Source organism: Etheostoma spectabile, chromosome 19 (genome assembly GCF_008692095.1).
Source record: "Etheostoma spectabile isolate EspeVRDwgs_2016 chromosome 19, UIUC_Espe_1.0, whole genome shotgun sequence".
Taxonomy (NCBI): domain Eukaryota; kingdom Metazoa; phylum Chordata; class Actinopteri; order Perciformes; family Percidae; genus Etheostoma; species Etheostoma spectabile.
Genome location: NC_045751.1, coordinates 13,204,206 through 13,216,945, shown reverse-complemented (window position 1 = coordinate 13,216,945; position 12,740 = coordinate 13,204,206). Strand labels below are relative to the sequence as shown.

Genomic DNA, 12,740 nt, shown 5'->3' with positions numbered 1-12,740 from the left:
TTAAAATGGAATTATAGGTTGTTGTTACTGTCTCAGATTTTAATCAAACCTTATATATCAAGAATGTGTCCCAAAACCAAGGCCTGTCAAATATTTATGTTCAAAGGTTAGATATAGTGATATGTTTTGAAAATAAAACTTGTGTTTTAACAATGCTTATACTCATATCTTATATCTATCCTTCTGCTATTACAAAACACAATTTTGGCTGTTCACAGCATTGTCTTTTAATGTGACAAAAACACTAAATAATAATTTTGACTATGTTGGCAACATACTGACATGTCATTTATAAACAGTGAATGGGTTACATTACTAAACAGCGGACCTGCGCACAATATTGCTGCATTTCCTGCTTATTTCCCAACTAAACTGGCACTACAGTCTACAAACAGCTTGTTCAATTTGGGCATTATTGGTTCAAAGGCAGAATTGGAGGAAGGATGGCAATGAGCATCACAGCTGTTATTTTCAAACTGAGTTGGATAGGAATCGGCTATATAGAAACATTACTGATATCTGACTCATTGAAACGTGTATATCATTTGATGAAAGTATTTAATTGTGATTTGCAAAGTTGTTGCCTCTGAAAGTTGAAGTTTTATCCCATTTCCCTCCGTTTATTCATATCTGACTCTCGTTGCATCTCTGTCTTTCCCAACAACACATCAGAACTACGTTTCCTCTACGTGGTACCAAACAAGTTCGGTGACAGGGAGAATCTCAGCCAAGCATCCAGTAAGTATGAGCTGACTGCCTTCCGTTCAAACACATCTCTCTCTGTCTCCATCTTTTTTTCTTTGATCAGAGTTGGTAAGTGGCTGCTATAGGCTTGAGCTACTCCTGCTTGTTTTTCAGCAGGACAACAGTGTTCAGTCACCAGAGCTATCCATGGTGCTGAACAGCAGGCTGTAGGTGCTGTTGGCTGTGCTGCATGTCACGAATGAGTGTTGGTTCAAATAGGCAAGTTAATAGCATATGAGATACATACTAAGCCAGCTAAACTACAACGAAAATTACTTTCAATGGTAATATCTGATAATGAGAATATCAAAGACATTTCATCTGCTTGGTGTGTAAAATCATAACAAAACAGTAGAAGGTTGTCCTGTTTTGGTGTTTCAGCACTTTATGAAACAACAGATCATTTATATAACTTTCAAAAATCTCAATATGAGCATTCCATGAGCTTTTCTTTTCTTCCCTTCTTTTTTATGCTTATCTAGCTTTCTCTCTCTTTTCAAAGATAATGTTTGATGACGCCAACACCACAGTTATTACAAAACGTACATACAAAAAATGTCTTTGGGCTGTCCAGAGGAGGAGAAACGTGTGTGTACATGTGGAAGGAGAAGGGGATGGGGGCCTTCAGTATTTTGACTATAGCTGTACATAGTTTTTGGTGTCAATATTAGGTATCTTTAAATTACAGTGTTTCGGAAAGCTTTTAAAACAACCTTTAGATCATCAGAAAACACACAACAATAAATTTTAACCAATTTTGCAGCTTTTTGATGGCAAAGGCATTGTGGGATTGATCTATTTTACATTCAAATTGAGAATTTGTTTTCATAAAGAATAACTAAAACATGAAATTAATTCATGAAATTATCACCAAAAATAAAAACAATTGGCAGAAGTACATTCAGTAATCTATGAAATGCAGACACAACATGCAGAAGAATACATATATACATAGTCTTCTCAGCATTTTGTGGTCGATAGCTCATTTCAACATTACCTATCCGTCAGGGTCCAGTGGTTCTCTCTGTCACTGAGCACTGCTATAACACACACATATATAACCGTGGAAACATTGAACTTTTCTAAGCGATTTGCAGCTGTGTGTGTGAACTACACATTGAATGGATCGTGCTCGTCACGAAGTGATTCATGTGACTGTTGGTCAGCTGCAATTTAACACAGCTCTGCTCTAACACAGTTCTGGGATTTGGTTGAGCTTCCTGTTAAGTGTCTTGATGCTTGTATCTGGTTGTGTATTTGGTGCATTTTATTCCTATGTTGTCCTCTAACTTATTCCCAATGAAAGTGTTAAGGAACACAAAACTGCAATCAGGAATATTAGCTGATTCAGCTCCATGCTTATTGTTTTATTTGTTATTGCTTTAAAAATGGTTTTGTGTTTTTGGTATACCACTTTGACAGCAATCCTACATATAGAAACGTTTTTAAAAAAGCCTAGAAATAATGAAAAAGTGACCCACAGAGGCAGACGTGTGATATACGTATATTTATTTAAATGTTCAGTTTACTTTGTGACATTGCATAGAGACAAACTCTGCTGCTTTGTTGATTAGATTGAGAAGACCAGAAAGAGCCAGTAGGGAGAATAGTCAATTCCCTCCAGACTTTTTTCTTATTATTATTCCATGCGTATAACATGTCAATTCCCACTGCTTTGAAGGGGGGAAAGCAGCAATTTATATTGTGCGTTAAGGAAAAATAGGCAGCTGTTCTGTTGCTCACCACTCTGCGCACACACATACAGTATACACACACATATTCAATTGAGGAGTGCTGAAGAGGGGTTTAGCTTTCATCTGTTGTGGGTTCAATTGAGATGAAGCCACACTGCAGTAACAAAGGGTTGGCTGGATTAAATCATGGCAGCCGTAAACTTGTGCTAAGTTTAAAGCGCTGCAAGAAGTGAGTCTCTCTGTGCAGGGAAGTGGAGCTGTTCCTCATCTTTTTTTACCTGCTAGAAGCAAAAATATCAGCTTCCTCTAAAGTCTATTTTTCTATTTTGCATGAGCACAACTCCTTAAATCAACTGGTTTTAGAAGTCCCAAGGTCCAGGTATAAAGGGCGGGGAGATCAGGCTTTTGTGGTTAGTGCTCTGAGATGATATGTGTTTTATTCTTGGTTTCTGATGTGAAACACTTTAGATACCTGCTGGTTACTCTAAAGTGCTTTATAAATAAATGTTGATTGATTGAAAGCTGAAACAATATTCATATTGCCGGGTTCTTGATGCAGCCCTGTATCGCCTGCTCTCTCTTTCTCCATGCACTGTTGAGCTTGCGCCTTTTATGAGTCTTTTATGGTGTTCCAAGATTTGTACGCATTCATGCCACCCACTAATGCATTAAAGTCACTCACTCCTGCAAAAAAACAACATACAGACTGTTCTGTCAGTTTTGGGTTTATGTCAAACCATTGTGCAGTGGGTTTGACTCTAAATGGTGACTTCTTTTAATCTTCTTTTTCTCCATTTCTCTCCATACTGCACTGTGTGTACCTTCTAGACTCAAAATCTCTTAAATGCAACTGAGGGATTTTACCTATAGATTCTGCACATTTACCACTCTTAACATGATTTACTTATTGCCTAGGTCAAATTCATAATGGTACAATGTGTACTCTAGACAGATCATGTTTTTCTAATGTTGTGTAGGAAAAACATTTGATATGGCAATATGTAAGAACACTGCATCGTTGATGTAAAACTGTGTGTGTTTTGTATTATGATTGTGCAGCTGTGTCTGTTACCTTTAGGGCTTGTCAAACTCTGTATTTAGTCATTAGATGTTTTGCAGTTACAGAAAGTGTTACCAAGGCTCATCTTGACATTTGGGTAAAATCACAGATTCTTACTGGCTACATTAAATTGCCATGGGCAGTGCTCCTAGAGTCCCATATCTGCTCCAGTACTATACTGTATGTCAACCATATCAATCAGCCAGGGCCACTGTTCAATAAACTGATCTTTTTTCAACACTGCTATCAGGAGCAATCTTAGAGTTCAGAAGGACAGCAGAGGGAGCTGCGTCCACCCTGGGTCTTAGTGCCTTCTAGTTAGTCACCCTACTCCCAACTAATGGATAGGCTGGCTGTGGATTTTGCAGCCATTTGCTGGTCTCTCTCTCTTCATGCTGAGCAGATGGATTTTGGCGGGTGTGTTTGGTTGTTGTTGCAGTGTGAATGGAGATAATTACCCAGTGTTAAATGTGGGCATACAGTCATGCATGTGTTCCACGTCGAGTCAATAAATTGGTGCAGTGTGATTATATTACCCCACACCAGCACAGTGATTCATTTGTCCCCATCTGTTTAACATGGCAGTACTCCTCTGAGGCTCTCGCCCTGTCTCTGTGGGCCAGATTTATGTTTGACAGCACAGGGAAATTTGCAGTGTGTCTTTCATTCAATTTGCGCTCTCAATGTGTGTGTAATTAGAGCCAGATGCACGGATGTAGCAGTGTGGAAAAAAAGAATTTGCAAGCAGACTTAAATGCTAGGTCAGGACAGTACTAGCAACTAATACATGGTTCTGTACGTAGACATGCATAGATCATCACCTGAGATTACCTTTAGGTGCAATTTGTTTGTGAAAGAGGGAATTTATTGGAGCTCAGTATGGCCTGAACATTTATTATGCCACCCTGCTGCTAAAAGGTAAACAGAGATGGAGAGCTGGTATTATACCCAACAGGAAGCATTGTGATTGAATAATTGAATGCAAAAACTGTTGGACCAGCAGCAGCCATGCATAATCCTACCCTTTCACAATAAATACTTTAAGTCAGGGGGTCTCCAACATTTTTAGGTCAGGCACCTCTTAGCTTAAAGAGAGACGGAGTCAAATTCAGTTGCATGTTAATCTGGCCAAGATGGAGGAAAATGAATGGATAATATATTACGTGTGCATTAGGTTTTAATGGTAAACATATAGGCACAGTGAATCCTTAAGCTTTGCTACCATAGTGGCTATTTTATCTGTAGTAAGTTTATCTTCAATATGTAAATTAAATGTATTCTTTCCACAAATACTCCAATTTATAGTTGCTGGATTCATATTATTGTATATTTTCAGACATATTTTAATTTTATATATATAAATAATATGTTTTAACATAATTTGTTGGCCCCCCTGCACTAACTCGGGGGACCCCCTAGGGGTCACTGACCCCCTGTTCAATATCTTTGCTTTAAGTAATTGTTTAGTTATCTGCAAATGAAGTAGCACTGACCAAGCCTTCATTAATATTTCAACCAAAGCTAATCTATAAACATGAAGTCCCTGGGTTTGTCATGCTAACAGGCGGTTTGGCAACAGGTCTCATTGTCAGACTCTTGTGGCTTCTGTGCAGACCCGCTGCGCGTTCATTTTCAGGCCATTGTGAATCCATATTAGGCAATAAGGGGGCATCAAAAAGAACAAAGACCAGGTTGTTATGTAGAATAAGGAACGCTGCTGGGGAAAGACAACATGAAAAACAAGCGCAACTGCATGATTAAGTAGGCCATTAAAAGTCAATGAGCCCAGGAGAGGAAAACACAAGCATGTGTGTTGGTGTGTTTGGCAGTCAATTGCTCAGGCATATTTTCAAGTAGCGTGTGTGTGTGTTTTTTGTGTTTGACAGCGTAGGAATATTTATGATGTGTGTGTGTGTGTGTGTGTGTGTGTGTGTGTGTGTGTGTGTGTGCGCAAGAGAGGATAATACACCAGCATTTGTGTCAGCTCTGTAATTAAAACACGTTGATGTAATTAGGGGTGGAACAACAACATTGGCCGCCATTTAATGGAGCCCGTCCTGTGCCAGTGCTCATGTGTATCTGTTTGTGTGTGCATATTAATGTGCCAAACACACTGTGTAAGCGCTTTCCTGCTACCTGTGTCTTGAACTCTTATAAGAGCCAGTTGGAGTTTTATACATTTAGAGGAAAAAATTAATTAAATGCAAGACATGAACTAATTCTCCATTCCTCATGTCACAGTAAGGGTGATAACGTCTTGGACCACATACAGTGTAGGTGTGTGTGGTCTAAGTCATTATCACCATATATTGCATTTTAAGTTGCATGTGTTGGACAGACAGCATGCATGTGTTGCTTCTGTACATACATATTGTGCAATAGTACCCCCTCAGTGTAGGTGGGATTTTCAGCTGATGGCCTTAGCGCAGCCACATGAAACGGCTGTGACAACATCTTCATCAAAGATGTATGCCCTTCGTCAATTGTACGACGTAGTTTTGCTGGCTGTAATTTTTCAAAATCTTGGGCAAGGTGAATAAATAAATTGCGGCCACTATTGCCGGTACCTTGGTTATCAAAAAATGCAGGGGTGGGAAAAATAATCGATTATTAGATGCATTGTGATTCTCTCTTGAATGATTAGTTTAAGTTAATAATCGATTATTAAACTATATATGTGTGTGTGTGTGTGTGTGTGTGTGTCAAATGTGTTGATTTTTATTTAAAGATGTCTCCAGACATGTACAAATCAGAAAATAGAGTGACTGAAAGAAGATGGGAGAATGGACAACAAGTTTGAGTTTAGGCAAGAGTGCAGAAAGAAAAAACCCATACAAAAATGGCCGAAAGGAAAAAAAATGACAAGCCATACATAAAATAATTACGCAGAACACAAATAGGCTGTTGATCTATTTTATCACATTATTTCTGCCCACCTCATGTTTCATGTTCTAAGAAGCCAATTATCCACCTTTAAACATGACTGAGCCTCTGACATGGAAGATTACTGTGAGGGAAGGTGCCTTTCACAAGCATCTTTAAGGGTTAAGCATGGAATGACTAAAAAAAACAACCTCCGTGGACAAAACATTTCATTAAAACTTGTGTGTGACAAATACTGCATATGTCAAAATTGAACAAACTTTGATTTATATGTATATTTTTTTAAATCACGCATGGAAATGTACATTAAATAATTGTTGCATCGATAATCGGTTTAGAATCAAATCGTTGGCCTCTGAATCGGAATCGAAACGCAAGGTGTCCAGAGATTCCCACCACTATAAAAATGGTGGGTTTTTGCAGGATGTCCCGTGTCACGCTAGTGACAGTTCTCTCTGACCAATCAGTTGTTTGCAGTGTTTTGACTCCGCCTATTTGGCTCAGTTTGCTTTGAACCTTTACAGAGTTGGTTCCAAAAAAAGTACCGCATACTATCTACAACTTTTGCTAAGGGAAAACCAAAAAGTGTCAAGGTTGAGTACAGTTGTGCAGTACCATGCAGTGGAAATGCGGCAAAAAATTATCAAGCAACATTTTATCAGTCTGTGGTTACATTTACATTGGCACAGGCAGATGGTGTAAAAGTGCTTGTGTAACTGCAATATACGTGCGTGCGTTTGTTGACATTGATCCTCTGCATTGTTGTGTGTGTACATTGAGGTCACTATGTATATTGACCAGTGCTGAGAAGATTGTGTGTGTGTGTGTGTGTGTGTGTGTGTGTGTGTGTGTGTGTGTGTGTGTGTGTTGGGAGGTGGTGTTTTTTGTGTGTGTTGTGTGTGTGTGTGTGTGTGTGTGTGTGTGTGTGTGTGTGTGTGTGTGTGTGTGTGAACTGTACAGTCAGCTGTGCAACAGAGCAAGCTGACCCAGACTATTTCATATTTTATAATTTCTCATTCATTTTCTCTCACGCTGCAATCACTCATGTACTGGAGTCTACATTTCTTTAAATTTTCTTCCTGCTCCTCATTTTTCTCATTTATATCTTAATCTCCTTCTCTCTCTTTTCCCTGCCTTTCCTTTCTTATTAATTGTCTTTTCCTTTTCCCTTAATTCCATCTTTCCTTTCACATGCTCACATCTAACTTTCTCTTTAAAAGCATCTGGAGGTTTTGATTGCATATCAAAACACAGGGCACCACTCTCTTTTTACATAACAATATTTAACAAAAGCTATTAACAATATTTAGATGGTTGGATCCTAAATGTGTTGTACGTTACCTGTGGTTCTTCTAAAGCTTTTTGTTTTGATATGTCCTCTCAACAAATCAATATTTTGGAGAGAAGGTCATTATGATCAGTATAATGCAACTTGGACCATAATGTCAGAGCTGGTCCTTACGTTTGAAGTAGTCAGATAAATGTTTTTTGTGTGTCTTTCCTGTAATGTGCAGTGTTTGTATTTTTGTGTTTGTTAGAAGTATTCCTGTTGCAAACTTTGTGTGTATAAGCTGGAGAAAAGGTCTGAGTGTACCTTGGAAAAAATGTGTTCTAGTATGTGCGCTCTGGTGTGTGTGGTGTGGTGTTGGGTGTGTGTGTGTGTGTGTGTGTGTGTGTGTGTGTGTGTGTGTGTGTGTGTACACTGATTTATGCTGTCGTCATTGCAACTCTGTCCATAAAGGGAAAGCAAAGCATTTGTATCTTACACACTGAATCACCGGACACATCAATGGGCAACACAGCAAAAACACTTACAGTTGTACTAACTTTCACTTTTTCCTCGTACACTCTGCCCAAATATACACACTGCTGTTATATATCTCTTGTACAGTAGTTGTAGCATTGTGTTAGTGTGTGTGGGTGTGTGAGTGTGTGCGCGCGCTCTCCAGGCTATTGGTGCCTGGTCCCGGATGGCCACACCCTGCCACTGCAGTCCTGTCTTTTTACACCCCCCCCCTTCTCTCTCTCTTGTGTGAATAATGAATGGGTGTTGAAAGCAGAGAGCTGTTTTCTCTCTCTCTGTCACACACAAGGATGCACACTCATGGTAGTCAATCCAATCACCCATGTACACGTTTGGATTCTGACCATGATGGGAAACACTTATGTTTTTGTGTGTGCGTTTCTATGTCCCTGTCTTTGCCAGTCCCCTTCATCATGTTAGCCAATGTTGTCTGTGTGTGTTTGTGTTTGTTTTCATGTGCACACACTAATTATTGCGTCCTGCAAGTCCTTGGTAAATAACCTTTAAAAACATCCTTATACACACATAATCACACACCTTGAGTTGTTTGTGTGTGTATTTGAAAGAGTGGATGCAGTGGGATTAACAGGGATTAAAATGGAATTGCTGAGTCTGTACGTATTTTTTTCTCTCCCATACACAGTGTATTTGGGCTGATGTGCCTTATAACCTTTGCTGTTTTTCCTCCTTGAGGCAGAAGAAAACTGCATACGTGTAATTTTTTATGTATGTGTGTCTATATCAGCAACGTCTTGGATTACTCAGTGGGTCGATGCACAGTGGGCCAGGAGCCCAGTGAGCATCAGACTGTTCCTATTTGAAGATGCACAGTATGTCTGAATACTTGAAAGATCTGTAGTGTAGGCTAAAAGGATGACTTTCTGTTTTTTCTTAATGTCAGCTAACCAAAGCAACCTTTGTCATATAAATGCTATACAGGGTTTCTGCTGGTCATAAACAGGATATTGTGGAATTTCAAGAGTTGCTTTTTTGATACAATCAAGAATGATTGTATCAAGACGCGAGCCCAATTAGAAAAGCACATTACAACAGTACATTACACCTAGTACATTATATACTTTACGTAGAAACAGTTGGGCTGTCACTTGAGCACAAATGTTTGAACAAATGAGAAGTAACAACTTGTTAAAATGTATATAATCCATGTAGCTTAATCCTTAACATTACCTTAAAATTATTCTTTGAACAATACAAGAAATAACGATGCAATATAGAAATGTGTGGTGTTAAAACATTTAGAGCCAACAATTTCCTTTAGTCAAGAAACCTCTACAGATGTGTGTCCTTTCAGACTGTCTTGATTGATACATATGAATAATTAGATTGGACCTATGTGCTTTTAATATACTGTACATAAGTTAAAAGAATTGTACAGAAAAAGTAATAATCAGTTTTACAATGAAGTACGTAGTTGGAGGCACTCCCACCAGCCTCATTTGAAGAGGGATGACATCATCTTATTATAATACACAGACATATGTACAAGTGAATATCACCTCCAAACCTCCATCTCATCTTCCATCCCTTCATTACTGCCTCAAAGGAGCATGCTGGGAGTGGCTGCCAATATATACAGCTGACCTTTCTCACTAATGTAGAGCTATATTAGTTTATTTAGGTTTCACAAAATAGGGAATAATTCATCTGTACAAAACACTATGTTGACAATGTGAAGACCCACTTCCATAGTAATGACTAATGAGACACTGTTGCAGTACAACTACACACTCCAGCAGGCTTACACAATTTGTTTTCTCCCTAGAACTTCCAAGCCCTCCCAAGACAGCCACTTCAAATCACCAAGAAGCAGTACATCGAAGGTAACTCATGAACACACACCTTCTAAATGTTCTATAGAATGAGGCATTTGTGTGGGTGTGTGTCGGCACAAGGGAGACATCTGACAGAGCATCTAAAATGCTGATGAGTAGTGAGCTAGTAAAGAGGCTTTATAAGGGATGATAAAAATCTGCAGCAGCAAGGGCTAGTCACTAAATCTGTCACCTTAACGTTTGTGTTGGTCTTATCAGTACTGTGGCTTCTGAAATTTAGTTTATGTTGCATATTTGATTTTAGGATGATATTTAAAATTTTCACAGTAAGCTGTGTATAGTTATACTATCAGGTTCTACTTAACGTAATTCAATAATAAAATATTTTACATTTGGCCTGTTCGGCCCTACATGATGCTGACGCTGGATTAAAAACGTTTAAGGGTGACACTGTGTTGTCTGGTATAAGATTATCCCGGTTTGATCAGGACAGAAAATATTGTGAAGGGTAAATTAACAAAGTTCCAAGATTAAATTTGACAATGGCCTTTGTATAAGTGTGTAAACTTTCACAGAACCATCTGAAACTTCAATGAAAAGGAACATCTGTGTTTAATTGACCACGTACAGTATGTAACATCAAGTACGACGTCTATCCTTCACCTGAAATGTAACATCTCTGTTTACTTTTATGAGAACAATATTTTTCTTAAGACAGCTTGGGGAGAACAAAATACGTACACACGCATCAACTTGGCAATTTTAGATTTGACAATTTTCCCATCCCTCCTCTGTTTCACCACCCGTCTTCTTATTATCTCTCCTCCTTTTGACCCTTGTTTCAATTATCTCATCTTGTCTTAAAAACTGACACACAAACACTTTGAGTAAATCGCCTGACTCGTCATTTTAGGGGGCAGTTGTTTGAGAGCTCTATATCAATTAAAGTATAACAAAATTGTAATTCATGACAGAATTTATACATGCTCAGCCTTCACCACACTTTGTGTTTAGAGTCTGGCACTATCTATATTCAGTGTCAGAAATTAAGGGGGCAAAAATGCCCCAAGAAATCCCAGGATGATCCTATAAAACATAATTGAGGGGCAAAAATTGCCTTCAAAATTTTGAAAATAAATGATATTTACCAGTTTAGGCCAATATCTTAAATCTACATTAAGTAAGATTTTTTTTTTAAATATAAATTTAATTTCCATTCCGGTCTCTAACATACGTAAACAGCGCAGTTACATAGAAAGGCACTGATAATAGCAATAGTATGCTACAGCAACTTTATGCACTAATTTCTATTTTTTAAAGTGCCCCTCATAATTTTGTAAATGCCCTGATTTCTGAGACAGTGGGTGCAAAATATGTCCCTGCAATATTTAAAAAAAAAAAAAAAAGTCCTACATTTCAAATTAATTAAAATTTAGTGTTGAAGGAATATCTAAAGGACATTATTTCTTAAAGGGAACTGTATATTGATACTTTGACATTTTGCCTATTTCCCTTGCATTCTTTGTTGAAGGTAGATTAATTGCCTGAAAGAGACATTTGTTTTCAATAGATTTATGCTGGGATGAACATTAGCTTATCACTTATATATTTCAAACTTTTGGTCATTCCAACTATGATGTTGTGGGCTTGTAACTGTCACTACACAGACACTACTACAGAGAAATGCTTGGTCGTTGTTTTCTGAAGCTCTTGCCTAACTGGAGGGCTCCAGTGATACCAAATTAACATACTGGCAGTGTTTCCCAAACACAGGAAAAAAAAACTAAATGTCTCCATTTGCAGATGAATAAAACATCAAAACAAGTCCATCTGTCTGTTGGCATGGCTAGGCCACACTGACTCCGCTGTCAGTCACAGCCAGTGGTGCCACACTCAGCTTTAATGCTCTATTTCTGTCCCTTGCTTCCTCAGTGTTTCTGTGTTTCTTTCTCTCTCTGAGTGATTCATTGGTGCTAACATCAGCACCTCTGCTCCTCACTTACTCAGATTCCAAAAGCTCCTTGTCATCAGATCCTCTTCCCTCACTCTATCCCTGCTACATGGCTTGTATCATCCTTTCTTTCCCTCCACCATTACCACTCTTCTCTCTCTTTGTCTGTCTTCCTTGTATCAGTAATTGCTTTATATCTTGAGGTGAGAGATGAGGCCCTAATCCCAACTGATTACAGTGACTGCATGTGTGTGTGTGTGTGTGTGATGTCACATTTTCAGTGTGGATGTTTATGTGTGTGCATGTCCTGCTGTAGATGTATTTTTATTATTCGGACGTGGGATGTGATGGTTCATTGTTACCCAAAATTTCTCCTGCACTAAAGCCAGCATTTCAGTCCAGCTCCTTGCAGCAGAGAGTGATAGACTGATCCCGATCAATGGGGCGTTGTGCCTTCACAACTTAACTACTTTGTACTCATTAGATCCAATGTCAATGTATGCTCTCTTTATTGCTCCTCTAAGTCCTCAGCCACTCACTGTCTGTGTTTCTGTGTGGCTCTCTTTGTCAAACACACAATGTGTTTTAAAATGTGCTGTGAAAGACATCCATATTATGAGATGCTCTGCTTATTTATGGAAGGGCGATTTAATTAAAGTTTTGCCTTGCATTGACTTTAACCAGTGTTTCTAATGATAAAATGTAAAACTGATATAACACCACCCAATTATAAATGCATTTGGAACAAGTCAAGTGTGTGTGTGTGTGTGTCTGTGTGTGTGTGTGTGTGTGTGTGTGTGTCTCTCTGTGT

General features: G+C 38.5%; 1 protein-coding gene across 2 annotated transcripts in view; it reads left to right on the top strand.

Annotated features, from left to right (window-relative positions):
* poln (polymerase (DNA directed) nu) overlaps positions 1-12,740 on the top strand; it is a 77,511-nt gene that overhangs the window by 33,785 nt on the left and 30,986 nt on the right. For both annotated transcript variants that reach the window (XM_032544086.1, XM_032544085.1), the window contains exon 19: positions 9,969-10,026. In XM_032544086.1, coding sequence (XP_032399977.1) covers positions 9,969-10,026 — 58 coding nt within the window. The remainder of the gene's footprint in view (positions 1-9,968; positions 10,027-12,740) is intronic.